Source organism: Ranitomeya variabilis, chromosome 4 (genome assembly GCF_051348905.1).
Source record: "Ranitomeya variabilis isolate aRanVar5 chromosome 4, aRanVar5.hap1, whole genome shotgun sequence".
In the NCBI taxonomy this organism is placed as follows: domain Eukaryota; kingdom Metazoa; phylum Chordata; class Amphibia; order Anura; family Dendrobatidae; genus Ranitomeya; species Ranitomeya variabilis.
Genome location: NC_135235.1, coordinates 630,373,257 through 630,389,308, shown reverse-complemented (window position 1 = coordinate 630,389,308; position 16,052 = coordinate 630,373,257). Strand labels below are relative to the sequence as shown.

General features: G+C 46.3%; 2 protein-coding genes across 5 annotated transcripts in view; both read right to left on the bottom strand.

The window, feature by feature from the left end:
- Nucleotides 1–16,052, bottom strand: part of LOC143767305 (gastrula zinc finger protein XlCGF66.1-like) — a 60,942-nt gene that overhangs the window by 30,866 nt on the left and 14,024 nt on the right. For 2 of the 4 annotated variants that reach the window (XM_077255538.1, XM_077255539.1), the window contains exons 2-5: nucleotides 1,374–1,523; nucleotides 1,065–1,244; nucleotides 853–976; nucleotides 672–769 (exon numbers count right to left, since the gene is read on the bottom strand). In XM_077255538.1, coding sequence (XP_077111653.1) covers nucleotides 672–769; nucleotides 853–976; nucleotides 1,065–1,244; nucleotides 1,374–1,451 — 480 coding nt within the window. In that variant the 5' untranslated portion in view covers nucleotides 1,452–1,523. Of the gene's footprint in view, nucleotides 1–671; nucleotides 770–852; nucleotides 977–1,064; nucleotides 1,245–1,373; nucleotides 1,529–16,052 lie in introns of all 4 variants that reach the window. The other 2 variants (XM_077255540.1, XM_077255541.1) reach the window with 1 other exon arrangement.
- On the bottom strand, nucleotides 9,312–11,298 carry LOC143767303 (uncharacterized). Its single transcript, XM_077255536.1, has 2 exons — nucleotides 10,549–11,298; nucleotides 9,312–10,250 (listed from the first exon to the last, which is right to left on the bottom strand). The coding sequence occupies exons 1-2, from the start codon at nucleotides 11,155–11,157 to the stop codon at nucleotides 9,618–9,620; spliced, it is 1,242 nt and encodes a 413-aa protein (XP_077111651.1). The 5' UTR covers nucleotides 11,158–11,298; the 3' UTR covers nucleotides 9,312–9,617.

The following is a 16,052-nucleotide window of genomic DNA, read 5'->3' as shown; positions in this document are numbered from 1 at the left end:
AACATGGATTCATGCTGCTGTATAAATAAAATTCTGACCCTCCCATCAGTACTGTGCAGCAGAAAACTTATCCGAGCTGAAGATGTTTTCCACTGCTCAGAAATAACTGTTACTTTCTTTTGCCCAATTAAATTTGTTTTCTTACTGTTTTGCTGGAAAGCAATGGCACTGGAACTGGTCATCTGCTGCTATAGCCCAATTGTGCTAAAGAATGCATCCAGACACATTAGCATTCATCTGCAATTTGCTTGACTGTGCACCTGTTTTCAGAACAATTCTTGATGTCTTTGTTGATGAGTTGCTTATATCTATAAGATCTAATAACACTAGAAGTTTTTCTTTTATCACATTATCCCCATTATACTTTTGACATCCTTACACATAAATACCTCATAATCTAGCAGTGATCACCTTGTGCAAAGTCCTGCAGATTGCTTAATAGAAAAATTTTAAAAACTGATTTCATACTACAAGTCGGTGTCATGTGTCTAATAAGTCACCGATGGAAAAGGGCTGCTGCCTAATTTCCACGCTTTCAACCTCCAGTTGGGAAAGAGCAGATATCTCTAATAAATTGGCCGCTCATTGCATAATACTGATGGATAAAACAAGACCTTCACAGCCTTCTATACATCATGGGCAAGATTTCATGACACCTTCTCTCCATCTACCTTATAATCCTGAGGAACACTGGAATTTTCTTGTTTACAGTCCTGTGGAAGAAGAGGATGGGGACATCTCTCTGGTGTTGTCCTCTCACTGGATTGATCTGTAGGACACACATACAGGGACTGAATTCATTCTTTACATACAGATAATTATAGGCCGTGTGTATCTAGTCCTGTATATTACCTGGTGATGTGAGGGGATCGGGAACCTCCATCATGACGTCCTTGTAGAGATCTTTGTGCCCTTCTAAATACTCCCACTCCTCCATGGAGAAATAGACGGTGACATCCTGACACCTTATAGGAACCTAATACATACAATGATAGAGTCATCTCTTATACAATATCTCTTCATAGTGTTACTGTATAATGTCCCAGCATTCCCAGGAGTGTCACCTCTCCAGTCAGCAGCTCAATCATCTTGTAGGCGAGTTCTAGGATCTTCTGGTCATTGATGTCCTCATGTATCAGGGGGTGAGGTGGAGGCCCTGTGATTGGGCTCATGGGTCTTCCCCATCCCTCAGACACAGGGTCCTGACAGCGCTCACTAGAGGTCTTCTTCACTACTGTGTAATCCTGGTTATGGAAAGACACACAAATAAATCTCACTACAGACATTCCCAGAGTCCTCACCTCTGCAGTTCTGTCCATCTGTTATTCCCATAGATAAGAATGATGTTTTGTGACATCATCAGAATCTCTCACCTGTCCAGTAAGCCGGAAGAGGATCTCTAGGGTGAGGTGTAATATCCTCTCCGCCATCTTGTCCCTGTTCCGTTCCATCCTTGTAGGGTCACTCGGGAGAATTCTGTTATATAGAAGATCTCCACTGAGAGGGTCTGATGTTGTAAGGACCTGAACTGGGAGAAGATGACAATGTAACATTATAAAGATCCCATGTAAGAAATCTCCAGAGCTTTTACCGGCTTCACATAATCACTACAAACACTCATGGGCCTGTCCTGCCTCCAGTATAACACAAAATCAAATTATAATCACTGTCATGGTCAGTCCCTCACTTAGCCTCTTACGTCACATGGTAACTACAGTAAATACTGCCACTCAAATAGCTCAATAATGTCTTCTTTACACAGGCTAATCCCGACCATCAAAGGGGTATTCTCAAGTTTGAAAATGATCACCTAACTGTGTTATATGGGAGAAATTCCTGATTATTGGGAGTCCAAACAGTATCACACTTGATTTAGGATCCTGTAGGGAGTAAACAAGTGGAGTTTCTGTGGCTAGAGACCTGTGTGAGAACACTTGCCAAGGTGACGGAGGACGAACAAGCAGCAGATATGGTTGATGGGACGGCCGGTGGGTGGGGAGGCCCACTAGTCTGCATTTTTGCATAGTGAAGTTCCCACACTGACGTATGTTGATTGCGCATGTGCCGATTCATGCATGCAATTTTTGCATCTACTGAATAGTTTTTTGCAAAGTTGGCAGATAATGTAAGTTGGATCATCTCTGGTGGTCCCATCTGTGGTTCACCACAGTCAGTGGTTCAGTTGGAGAGTTTGGACGTAGGAAGAAACAATAGTAATTGGCGAGCCACCTCTGAGGATTGTGTTGTGTGTGATGTTAAGGTTGGGGAAGATGAGGAGAGGCCATTTGACTCAGCACTTGCCATCCTCTGGAGCACATGCTCTTTCTGGCCCTCATCTACAAGGCATATCGCTTTGTGGCTGCCAAAGAAAGGGGACGAATTGCCCGTCCCTTAACAGATGTTGTCAACTGTCTTTGGATAGGATGAGATGTTATTTGTTCAGCTGAGCTTTCAGAAACATTACCACCTAACCCACGTACATGTCGAACACCAAGTTTATTCCCCCTTCCACCACGACCTCGCTTTTTCCCCACTCATGTTGGATGTACATTTTGTCGCTTTTATCCCGCTGTTTCACAACTCTATGCCCAGACCTGTCAGTCACCTGTCACTAAATTAACAGTCAGTATTTATTTGGTGAGATAGTGTGCCTGCATGCCAATATTAGCCCACGCGATTTTGATTAGGAAATACTGATAAGTCCATATATATTTGGACAGAGACAACATTTTTCTAATTTTGGTTATAGACATTACCACAATGAATTTTAAACAAAACAATTCAGATGCAGTTGAAGTTCAGACTTTCAGCTTTCATTTGAGGGTATCCACATTAAAATTGGATGAAGGATTTAGGAGTTTCAGCTCCTTAACATGTGCCACCCTGTTTTTAAAGGGACCAAAAGTAATTGGACAGATTCAATAATTTTAAATAAAATGTTAATTTTTAGTACTTGGTTGAAAACCCTTTGTTGGCAATGACTGCCTGAAGTCTTGAACTCATGGACATCACCAGACGCTGTGTTTCCTCCTTTTTGATGCTCTGTCAGGCCTTCACTGCGGTGGTTTTCAGCTGCTGTTTGTTTGTGGGCCTTTCTGTCTGAAGTTTAGTCTTTAACAAGTGAAATGCATGCTCAATTGGGTTGAGATCAGGTGACTGACTTGGCCATTCAAGAATATTCCACTTCTTTGCTTTAATAAACTCCTGGGTTGCTTTGGCTTTATGTTTTGGGTCATCGTCCATCTGTAGTATGAAACGACGACCAATCAGTTTGGCTGCATTTGGCTGGATCTGAGCGTACAGTATGTCTCTGAATACCTCAGAATCATTTGGCTGCTTCTGTCCTGTGTCACATCATCAATAAACACTAGTGACCCAGTGCCACTGGCAGCCATGCATGCCCAAGCCATCACACTGCCTCCGCCGTGTTTTACAGATGATGTGGTATGCTTTGGATCATGAGCTGTACCACTCCTTCGCCATACTTTTCTCTTTCCATCATTCTGGTAGAGGTTGATCTTGGTTTCATCTGTCCAAAGAATGTTCTTCCAGAACTGTGCTGGCTTTTTTAGATGTTTTTTAGCAAAGTCAAGTCTAGCCTTTTTATTCTTGATGCTTATGAGTGGCTTGCACCGTGCAGTGAACCCTCTGTATTTACTTTCATGCAGTCTTCTCTTTATGGTAGATTTGGATATTGATACGCCGACCTCCTGGAGAGTGTTGTTCACTTGGTTGGATGTTGTGAAGGGGTTTCTCTTCACTATGGAGATTATTCTGCGATCATCCACCACTGTTGTCTTCCGTGGGCGCCCAGGTCTTTTTGCACTGATGAGTTCACCAGTGCTTTCTTTCTTTCTCAGGATGTACCAAATTGTAGATTTTGCCACTCCTAATATTGTAGCAATTTCTCGGATGTTTTTTTTTTGTTTTCGCAGCTTAAGGATGGCTTGTTTCACTTGCATGGAGAGCTCCTTTGACCGCATGTTTACTTCACAGCAAAACCTTCCAAATGCTACACCACACCTCAAATCAACTCCAGGCCTTTTATCTGCTTAATTGAGAATGACATAACGAAGGGATTGCCCACACCTGTCCATGAAATAGCCTTGGAGTCAATTGTCCAATTATTTTTGGTCCCCTTAAAAACAGAGTGGCACATGTTAAGGAGCTGAAACTCCTAAACCCTTCATCCAATTTTAATGTGGATACCCTCAAATAAAAGCTGAAAGTCTGAACTTCAACTGCATCTGAATTGTTTTGTTTAAAATTCATTGTGGTAATGTCTATAACCAAAATGAGAAAAATATTGTCTCTGTCCAATTATATATGGACCTAACTGTATAAATGGTAATGCAAAAGGGGATATATCACTTCACATACAGTATGATGTCAAAGGGAGCATGTGAAATCCACAAAGGATGAAAAAGTATTATACAGACATATATCATGAGAATACAAAGGTAAATGCTAGCAAAGGTGTTTTAGGGTATGTAACACCAAGGTAGTGTAAAGGGTAGCAAATTCATACTAGTGCTGGAAACGTACTTCTTTAACCATATCTCGGTTTTCTGTACTTTGTCGGTGCCTCATTGTAGTGAATGGATCCCTCAAGGGTTTCATCTGAATCACATCACTTGTAGATTTAGATGGAAACCACAAAGTAAGTGCTCAGCGTATAGCGCAGGATAAATGTGATCCCTAATGTTATGTAAAATGTTCCCAACAAAAGCGTCTACTCAATCCACAAACAAAGCGGGTCCCCACTCAGGTTCGTCATCTGTTAAAGTAAATATACAGTCCTCAAAAAAATAAAGGGAACATAAACAACAGAATATAACTCCAAGTAAATCAAACTTCTGTGAAATCAAACTGTCCACTTAGGAAGCAACACTGTTAGACAATCAATTTCACATGCTGTTGTGGAAATGGAATAGACAATAGATGGAAATTATTGTCAATTATCAAGACACACTCAATAAAGGAGTGGTTCTGCAGGTGGGGACTACAGACCACATCTCAGTATCAATGCTTTCTGGCTGATGTTTTGGTCACTTTTGAATGTTGGTTGTGCTTTCACACATGTGGTAGCATGAGACAGGCTCTACAACCTACACAAGTGGCTCAGGTAGTGCAGCTCATCCAGGATGGCACATCAATGCGACCTGTGGCAAGGTTTACTGTGTCTGTCAGCGTAGTGTCCAGAGGCTGGTTGCGCTTCCAGGAGACTGGCCAGTACACCAGGAGACGTGGAGGGGGCCGAAGGAGGGCAACAACCCAGCAGCAGGACCGCTACCTTAGCCTTTGTGCAAGGAGGAACAGGAGGAGGACTGCCAGAGCCCTGCAAAATGACCTCCAGCAGGCCACAAATGTGCATGTGTCTGCATAAATGGTTAGAAACTGATTCCATAAGGATGGTCTGAGTGCCCAACGTCCACAGATGGGGGTTGTGCTCACAGCCCAACACCGTACAGGAAGCTTGGCATTTGCCACAGAACACCAGGATTGGCAAATTCGCCACTGGCACCCTGTGCTCTTCACAGATAAAAGCAGGTTCGCACTGAGTACATGTGACAGATGTGACAGAGTCTGGAGATGCCGTGGAGAGCGATCTGCTGCCTGCAACATCCTTCGGCATGACCGGTTTTGCAGTGGGTCAGTAATGGTGTGGGGTGGCATTTCTTTGAAGGGCCGCACAGCCCTCCATGTGCTCACCAGAGGTAGCTTGACTGCCATTAGGTACCGAGATGAGATCCTCAGACCCCTTGTGAGACCATATGCTGGTGTGGTTGGCCCTGGGTTCCTCCTAATGCAGGACAATACCAGACCTCATGTGGCTGGAATGTGTCAGCAGTTTCTGCAAGATGAAGGCATTGAAGCTTTGAACTGACCCACTTGTTCCCCAGACTTGAATCCGATTGAACACATCTGGAACATAATGTCTCGCACCATCCACCAACGTCACGTTGCACTACAGACTGTCCAGGAGTTGGCGAATGCTTTAGTCCAGGTCTGGGAGGAGATTCTTCAGGAGACCATCCGCTGCCTCATCAGGAGCATGCCCAGGCGTTGTAGGAAGATCAAACAGGCACGTGGAGGCCACACACATTACTGAGCATCATTTCCTTGTCTTGAGGCATTTCCACTGGTTGGATCAGCCTGTAACTTCATTCTGTAACTTTTATTTTGAGCATCATTACAACTCCAGACATCTGTGGGATATTAGTTGTGATTTATGTTGATCATTTTTAGGTTTTATTGTTCTCAATACATTCCACTATGTAATGAACAAAGATTTACAACTGGAATATTTAATTCAGTGATATCTAGGATGTGTTCTCAAATCCAAATGCCTCCCTCCCTTCTGAGCCCCAAAGTGTGCATAAATCATCGTTAGCATCCACGTTTGGCATTTCTGTAGTGATGACAGCGTGACCGCGTAATTTACGGGTGCATGTCTCCAGAAGAACGAGCTGGGCGCAATGTCCGGTCACAACAAAGTACTGGTGACTGCAGCATACTGGGCACTACAATATATGGGCACTACACTGGCAGATTTGCAATTTTCACACAGCTACATGCACTGATGCATGTTTTTGGAAAACACCCATAGAGTCAAAATCATCACTACACCTGTAGATACATTCTCAGAGGGGTGTAGTTTCCAAAGTGGGGACAGTTGAGGGGGATTCTGCTCCTCTGGCACTTAGGGGATCTGTAAATGAAGCCCGGAAACTATTCTATGATAATTTTTCACCAAGAGTCAAATTGCGCTCCTTCCCTCCCAAACCTTGACGTGTGGCTAGGCAATACTGTAAAACCACATATGGCGTATTGCCACGTTCAGGAGAAATTGTGTGACAAATATTGGTGCCATTTTTGCCCATTTCCCTGTGTGACAATGTAAAATATGTTGCTTAAACTAAATTTTTGTAGTAAAAATGTAATTATTTTTTCTTCACCACCCAACGGTGTAAGGTTCTTTGACACATCTGTGGTGTCATTGTGATTACTGCACCCCTAGATTAATTAATTGAGATGAGTAGTTTGTAAAATGAGGTGACAAATGGGGAGTTCTGCTGTTCACCATAGGGGCTCTGCCAAATGTGACATGGTGTTAGGGTTGGCGGATTGCACTAAATAAAATTAATAAAAAGGTGCAATCGCAACTCGGGGTCCACCATGCAGAGATGAATAACTGCTGCTAGAGAACAATGATGAAACACACAGCGAGAGATTGCTTGTACACACAAAGTTAACGCCACTCAGTGTGAACAGGAGATTGAGTTCCCAAGCTCTGTTAAGGTACCTTCACACGAAACGACATTATAACGATATCGCTAGCAATCCGTGACGTTGCAGCGTCCTCGCTAGCGATATCGTTTCGTTTGACACGCAGCAGCGATCAGGATCCTGCTGTGATGTCGCTGGTCGCTGAATAAAGTCCAGAACTTTATTTGGTCGTCCGATCGCTGTGTATCGTTGTGTTTGAAAGCAAAAGCAACGATACCAGCGATATTTTACACTGGTAACCAGGGTAAACATCGGGTTACTAAGCGCAGGGCCGCGCTTAGTTACCCGATGTTTACCCTGGTTACTAGCGTAAAATGTAAAAAAAACAAACAGCACATACTCACATTGCGTCCCCTGCAGTCTGCTTCCTCCTCTGACTCAGCGCCGCAAAGTGAAAGTGAAAGCAGCACAGCGGTGACGTCACCGCTCTGCTCTCACTGTACGGCGCTCAGTCAGTCAGGAAGTGGACGCAGGGGGACGTGAATGTAAGTATGTGCTGTTTGTTTTTTTTAGATTTTACGCTGGTAACCAGGGTAAACATCGGGTTACTAAGCGCGGCCCTGCGCTTAGTTACCCGATGTTTACCCTGGTTACCAGGGGACCTCGGCATAGTTGATCGCTGGAGAGCGGTCTGTGTGACAGCTCTCCAGCGACCAAACAGCGACGCTGCAGCGATCGACATCGTTGTCGCTATCGCTGCAGCGTCGCTTCGTGTGAAGGTACCTTTACTCCGCAGAGAACAGCACAAACAAGTACTGAGTACTGTGTCCAGTTAAACATCAATGAATAAGCACATGGACTGACCTCACACTGCAACAGAAGCGTGTCACTCGCACACAGAAATGAAAAAGCAGCTCTGCAAATGAGCTGTGTCATTCGCACACAGAAAAGAAAGAGCTGCTCTGCAACTGAACTGTGTCACTCACACAGAAAAGAAAGTCTGTTACTCACCGGTTAACGGTGTTTTTCGGAGTCCATGACAGCACTACGGAGAGAGGGGATCCGCCCTTCAGAAACAGGAAACCTACAGATACATAAGGGCGGCACCTCTCCCACGCATCAGTTGGTTTACAGAGCACAAGAGGACCACCAAGGTTAATAGCATACATAATAAACAATGATACAATAACTAACTATTCACTACCCGTGAATTATATAAATAAAGGAAGAGGTGTACACCCAGAACTTAAAAAGACGGGAGGGTATGTACAGGTGCTGTCATGGACTCCGAAAAACACCATTAACCGGTGAGTAACTAAGACTTTATCGGTCGTCCATGACAGCACTACGGAGAGAATTACAGAGAGTAACTAACTAGGGAGGGACTACAGCTTGCAGCACCCTTACACCAAAAGATAGGTCAGAAGAGGCACCCAAGTTCAATCTATAATGATTATAGAATGTGTTTGGGGAAGACCAAGTAGCAGCCTTACAAATTTGGTCGATCGACACCTCCAATCTTTCCGCCCACGAAGCCGCCATAGCTCTAGTGGAATGCGCTTTCAGACCTTCAGGCCCCGGCTTGCCCTTTGAGATGTATGCCAGCGAGATAGCCTCCCTGATCCATCTAGCTAAAGTAGATTTCGATGCCCTATGACCCTTCCTACTACCCTGATAGGACACGAATAGGGCGTTATCTATCTTCCAGGGATCAGTTACTGCCAGATATTCCAGGATACATCTTTTTACATCTAAAGTGTGTAGCTTCCTTTCCTTATCGTTAGTAGGATTGGGGAGGAAAGATGGAAGAACTATTTCCTGTGTTCTGTGGAACCTGGACACTACTTTAGGAAGATATGCTGGATCAGGGGATAGTATCACTCTATCATCCCTAAGCTGCATGTAAGGGGGAACCCTGGATAATGCTTGGATGTCGCCTAGCCTACGCGGCTCCAATGTTAGGGCCACCAGGAAGGCTACTTTAAGGGATAAATTTTTAAAAGAGGCTGATGCAATTGGCTCAAATGGGGCCTCTGTCATGGCTGAGAGGACTAGGTTCAGGTCCCATGGCATAACCCTATTCTTCACCATTGGCCTAGACCGTTTTGTCGCTCTGATGAATCTGCTGACCCAGTGATTCTCAGCAATGTTGCAGCCAAAGAGGGCCCCTAAGGCTGATACCTGCACTTTAAGTGTATTTGGGGATAACCCCATATCCAACCCCTTCTGTAAGAATTCTAAAATCTGGTCTATTGGTATTGACTGACCAGCTATTACCCCCGAGTTTTGAAGGAACTTCTTCCAGATCCTAACATAAATCTTTGTGGTGATTATTTTTCTGCTCTTCAGCAGAGTGTTAATGAGGCCCGGAGAGAACCTCCTATCCTTTAACAGCGCCCGCTCAAAATCCACGCCGTCAGATGAAGGCCAACCGCCCGAGGATGGTAGACTGGGCCCTGGGATAGGAGATCCGGGATGTCTGGCAAGACCCATGGGTCGGATATCGACATAGCCCTCAGGCATGGAAACCACGTTCTTCTGGGCCAGAAGGGGGCAATTATTATCACTGTGGCTTTGTCCTTCCTGATTTTCCTCACCACCAGAGGGAGTAGAGACAGGGGAGGAAAGGCGTAGGCTAGCCTGAAGTTCCAGTCTATGAGGAGGGCGTCTACTGACAGAGGATTTTCTCTGGGGTTGAGAGAGCAGAATTGTGCCACTTTCCTGTTTTCTTTTGTGGCAAACAGGTCTACCTCTGGTTGTCCCCATCTTTCCACGATGAGGTTGAAGATGGAGCCGTTCAGGGACCACTCTCCCTGCCTCAATGTGTTGCGGCTTAAGAAATCCGCCGTAGTGTTTTCTGCCCCTCTTATGTGAAGAGCCGTCAATGAGAGAAGATGTTGCTCTGCTAGATGGAATAGACGATCTGCTACGCACATTAGGGATTTGGAACGAGTCCCGCCTTGGTGATTTATGTATGCCACGGTGACCCGATTGTCCGAGAATACCCGCACGTGGTGGCCCTGTAGATAGACAAGGAGTGATTTAACTGCCTGTTCCACAGCCGTTCTCCTTTAGGTTGGAAGACATTTCTATCTGATCCCGATCCCAAAGCCCCTGGACCAACGTATCCCCCATGTGAGCCCCCCACCCAGAAGGGCTAGTGTCCGAGGTGACTATACGAGTTACATTATATTCCCAGGGGACCCCTGTGGACAGGTTCTCTTGGTCTAGCCACCATCCGAGGGACATAATAGCATCTTGGGATAGGGTCATCAGGCTCTCCAGACATCCCCCCAACCTTTTTTGTTGTAACAACACCTCGCCCTGAAGTATCCTCGTATGATACTGGGCCCATCGGACCGCTGGAATACAGGACGAGAGAGAGCCCAACAGAGACATGGCTCTTCTAAGGGACATGGTGGGGTTTTTAGAGGCATTCAGCACCTGAAGGTGCAGGCGATCAATTTTCTCTTGAGGCAACCGGCATTCCTGAACCTGGGAATCCAGGGTCAGGCCTAAAAATCGCTGCACCGTCATGGGCTGTAAGCGTGATTTTTTAACATTTAGCATCCACCCCAGACGCTCCAGAGCAGACATCACTTTATGTAACTGTTCCAGACAGTGATCCGCTGTTTTACCTACGATAAGGAGATCGTCCAGGTAGGGGATTATTAGAATGTTGGACTCATGCAGGTGTGCCATAACTTCCGCCATAACTTTGGTAAACACTCGAGGGGCGACTGATATACCAAAGGGGAGGGCCCTATACTGGAAGTGTCTGATTACCCCATCCAACCTTACCGCCACCCTCAGGTATCGTTGGTGACCTGCATAAATAGGGATATGGTAATAGGCGTCCTTCAAATCCAATACTACCATAAAGCAGTTTTTAAACAGCAGCTTTATTGCGGTGTTAATAGTTTCCATCTTAAATGATTGGACGGTCAGGAAATTATTAAGGTTAATAATTGTTCTGAAGGAGCCATCAGGTTTACTTATTAGGAATAGAGGAGAGTAGAATCCTCTACCCTGTTCTCCTTCCGGAACCTCTGACAGGACATTCTTATTGAGCAGGTCGTGAACTTCTGTTTCCAGGGCCGCCTGTTCTGCTGGAGAGGACCTGAGTGGGGTAATTCTGAAGAAGTTCCGAGGGATAGAAGAGAACTCTAGCCGCAGACCCGTAGCTATTAACCCCAAAATCCAATCACTACAGGAGATTTTGGACCAGGCTGGGTAGAAGGCAGATAGTCTACCTCCCACCGGGGCGACTAGTCATTGGGGTGGTTTTTTTACCTCACGGGATGGCTCCTGACGTCCTCCACCTCCAAACATAAATCCAGTACCTTTCTTCTTTTTCTCATCCCATCTGCTCTGGTCTCTGGCTGGTCACCTCCGAAAGAACCTCTTCCCTGCGAAGGGACGCCTGTAAGAGGTAGTTGGTAGATTGGGAAACTTCTTCTTCTCGTCTCCGGCTTTCTCCAGCAGTTCGTCTAGGACTGGACCAAACAGGTATTCCCCTTCGCATGGGATAGAGCACAGACGGGATCTGGATTGAAGGTCACCCGGCCAACATTTCAGCCATAGGGCCCTGCGTGCTGCGTTTGATAGTCCGGCCGCCCTAGCCGCCATTCTTGCCGAATCCACAGATGCGTCCGCGAGAAAGGCAGCGGCATTCTGAATTGTTGGCAGGAATTTCAACATAGAATCTCTGGAAACACCCCCTTCCAACTTAGACCCTAGCTGATCCAGCCAGACCATCATCGATCTGGCTGCACAAGTCGCAGCTACAGCAGGTCTCAGGGCACCCGCCGACATCTCCCATGTCCCTTTAAGGAATGAGTCAGCCTTCTTATCGAGAGGGTCCTTTAGGGAAGCCATGTCATCGAAGGGGATAGATGATTTTTTAGACGCCTTAGACACCGCTGCGTCCAATTTCGGCGCCTTATCCCATGTGTTCACCATGGGGTCCTCAAAGGGATATCTGCGTTTAAAGGCAGGTGGAAAAGAGCCTTTTTTCTCTGTTTTTTTCCATTCCCTTTTGATGAGGTTCTGGACCTTGTCATTGAGCGGAAAAGACCTACGCTTTTTAGGGTCTAGACCGCCAAACATTAGGTCCTGTGCTGAGAGTTCTGGCCTTTCGTCAGCCACCCCCATGGTGGATCTGACTGATTTAATTAGTTTATCCATTTGGTAAAATGGGAAACAGAATCGGTTAGACTCCTCTTCCAAAGAGGACGCTGAGGAGACAGAGGCGTCTGACTCATTCTCTCTACTAGGGCCAGCGGACAAATCCGAATCTGAGGCGCTAGGCTCCCTTCTTCTTTTGGAAGACTCCCCCCGGGACAGGGATTTCAGGGAATCCTTCACCTCCTTCCTGATAATCTCCCTAAGGTTTGATGTGAAATCAGGAGATTCTTCCGCCACCTATGGGAGCGGAGAAAAAGGCTATGTAATTTATCTGGCGCTACCGCTATCAGTGTTCCCATCAATTTATTTCCTACCGTCTGCCGTACACACGACTGACAAAGTCTCTTAGGGTAGGCGTCTGGCAAAGGGCAAGCGCATAGCGCGCACTCCTTGTTTTTTGCCTTACCAGCGCATTTTCTCCCCTACGGAAATAAACATAGGAAAAGACTGCATCAGGGTACATTCACGAAGATCTCTCACCCAGGTAATAGCGGTAGGTACCGGATTACTGGGGGGTCGGTCCAGATCCTTCTGTTTAGATCTGCGACTGGTCTGGTTACTGCGTCCGCGGGTCTTCAGCTGGGGGTTCACATGGGACTTCTCCGAGGATCTGTCCTGCTCCTGCTCCAGCAGACCGACGGCAGCTTCCGGCTCATCCATAGCTGCAGATGGGCTCACAAGCAGCGCTGCAGCATTCTGTTTGGCTATAAATAGCCCTTCCCCCGGATCCGGAATCAGTGCAGGTGTGCGGCCAAATCCAACCCCCTCCCCGACTTGCAGGTCACTGCTCCACCCCCCCCCCTGCCCCCAAACGCCCCATTCCCCCCCCCCCCCCGCCCCCGTCGCATGCAGGACAGCGGCGTTTTTAGAAAAAAACTGGCCGGCGTTTGACTTCCGGTCCTGGCCCCGCCCCCTGCGCGTCACTTCCGGTTTCGGGCAGAGCGCTTAGGAACGTGCCCGGAAGCCGGGGAACGGTGCCGCCGGACCACCCAGCCGCCCCCCCGCTACGCCCCCGCCGCTTTCGCGGCCGCAGCCCAACGGTGACCGCAGCAGAGGCCGGCGTCCGACCCCCAGCTCCGGTCCCGAATCGAAAGGAGCACACAGGACGCCGCACCGCACCAACGGGGATCAGAGTGGGGAAGACCGAGGCCCAGGGGGGCGAGCGGACCCCGGGGGGGGGGGGGGACATACTCACCTCGCTGACCACTGGGGATGGACCTCCTCCGGACGTCGCTCCACACTGCACCGCTCACTGTCGTGGAGCCCTACCGGACCCACCGTGGCGCTTCCAGGGACCCGCACTGCCCGAGGTAGGAGACCCCCTCGCTACCTGGGTCGGACAGCCGGCCTGGGTATTGATAGGAGAAACGAAGTCGTATCTGCAGGGAATCCTGTCCTCCAGGAACAGGAAACCAACTGATGCGTGGGAGAGGTGCCGCCCTTATGTATCTGTAGGTTTCCTGTTCCTGAAGGGCGGATCCCCTCTCTCCGTAGTGCTGTCATGGACGACCGATAAAGATGCTCTGCAACTGAGCTGTTTCACTCACACACAGAAACGGAACAGATGCTCTGAGCTTAATACCCTGACTAGGGTTGTGCTTGCTCTGGAACTTCACTGTGCTAACTGCACACATATAGGAACCAGCTGCTAAGCCAACGGATAATTGCCACCACTGACACTAGCTGCCTGCCTACATGTACAGTCTACCAAGCTAGACAGACACACAACACATGCAGACAGAGTGGTAGAGTATGCACTGGCAATGACCACACATAAATGACACTAGCGCACCAGTGTGCACCCCTGAGAGCCTTTTATCCACTAGGCTCATGTCCAGTCGGAAAGGACCTTGCTCGTGGACCAAACCGGAGCTGCCACATCATCAGAACAGCTGACGTCCATCCACTAATAGGAGGACATCACATCATGAACATGCTCAGTAAGGTGATTTCTGGACTTAAGAGTCCAGAGCATCAGGTCGCCGCTGCTTATAGCTGGTTATTATAGACTTGGCTGAAGAGCCAGCAGTAACCAAGTGAACACAACGAGCCTGAGCAAGATGAATGTCTATGCTCAGCAGCACTCATAGCAGCCGAAGCTGAATGGGAGACCGCAGAGGCAGATAAGGCTTGGGATTTATCCCAATGCCTAACACATGGCACCCTCAAATCATTCCAGCAAAATGTGCACTACAATATGGTGCTCCTTCCCTTTGGAGCTTTGCACTGTGCCTTAAAAGTAGTTTTCGACCACATATGAAGTATTGGAGCAGCCAGAAGAAATTGCATTTTATATTTTGTGGTCCATTTTCTCCTATTATCCCTTTTGAAATTGAAAGCTTGAGGCCAAAGTAACATTTTAGTAGGAAAAATTTAATTTTCTATTGACTCAGCCCGATGTTATACAATTCTGTGAATTGCTTGAGTGTTAAAAATGCTCACTACACTGCTAGATGAATTCCTCAATGTGTGTAGTTTCCAAATTAGGGTGACCTTTGGGGGTTTCTACGGTTTTGGCATGTTAGGATCAATCGCAATCTGTTCCAGACAAAATTTCAGTCCAGGATTCAATTGGCCCTCGATCCCTTCCAAGGTCTGCCGTGTGCCCAAACAGTAGTTTTCCATCACATATGGGATATCTTTGTACTCAGAACAAATTGATCCACAAATTGTATGGTTAATTTTCTCATGTTAAAAGTGTGAAAATGAAAAATTTGCGCCTAAAGCAACATTTTTGTGGGAAAAGTGTATTTGTCCATTTTCACGGTTCAACGATATAAAATTCTATGAAGCACCTGTGGGATAAAGCTGCTCATCACACCTTTAGATATGTTCCCTGAGGGGTTTAGTTTTCAAAATTGGGTCACGTTTTTTTTTCACTGTTTAGGCACATTGGGGGCTGTGCACACGCGACATGACGTCTGCTAATTATTCCAAACAATTTTGCATTCCAAAAATCAGTTGGTGCTCCTTCCCTTCCGAGCCCTTCTGTGCGCCAAAGCAGTAGTTTCCCACCACATATGGGGCATCGGCGTACTCAAGAGAAACTGCAAACAAATTTTAGGGTCCATTATCTCCAGTTACCCTTATGAAAATTAAAAAAACAGAGCTAAAGTAAAAAATGTTTGAAAAAATTTAAATGTTTACTTTTTCTTCCACATTTCAAAAATTCCTATGAAGCACCTGAAGGGTTAAAAGACCTCTTGAATGTGGTTTTGATGATCTTGAGGGGTGCACTTTTTAGAATGGTGTCACTTTTGGGTATTTTCTGTCATATAGACCCCTCAAAGTCTCTTCAAATGTGATGTGGTCCCTAAAAAAATGGTTTTGTAAATTTTGTTGGAAAAATCAGAAATCGCTGGTCCAGTTTTAAGTCTTATAACTTCCTAGTAAAAAAAAAATATGCTACAAAAATTGTTCTGATATAAAACAGACATGTGGGAAACATTATTTATTATAGTGCTTTGGAACAAAGCACTATACTGTTATTCCATCGTGGATAACTTCTTCTTATTCTTATTATTATAGTGCTTTGGAACAAAGCACTATACTGTTATTCCACCGTGGTAAACTTCTTATTATAGTGCTTTGGAACAAAGCACTATACTGTTATTCCACCGTGGTAAACTTCTTAT

Coding starts and splice junctions, on each gene's coding strand:
- LOC143767303 (XM_077255536.1), bottom strand. CDS start 11,157: ATGGAAACTATTAACACCGCAATAAAGCTGCTGTTTAAAAACTGCTTT. Junction 10,251..10,548: donor CGAGGATACTTCAGGGCGAG/GTGTTGTTACAA, acceptor GTCTATCTACAG/GGCCACCACGTGCGGGTATT.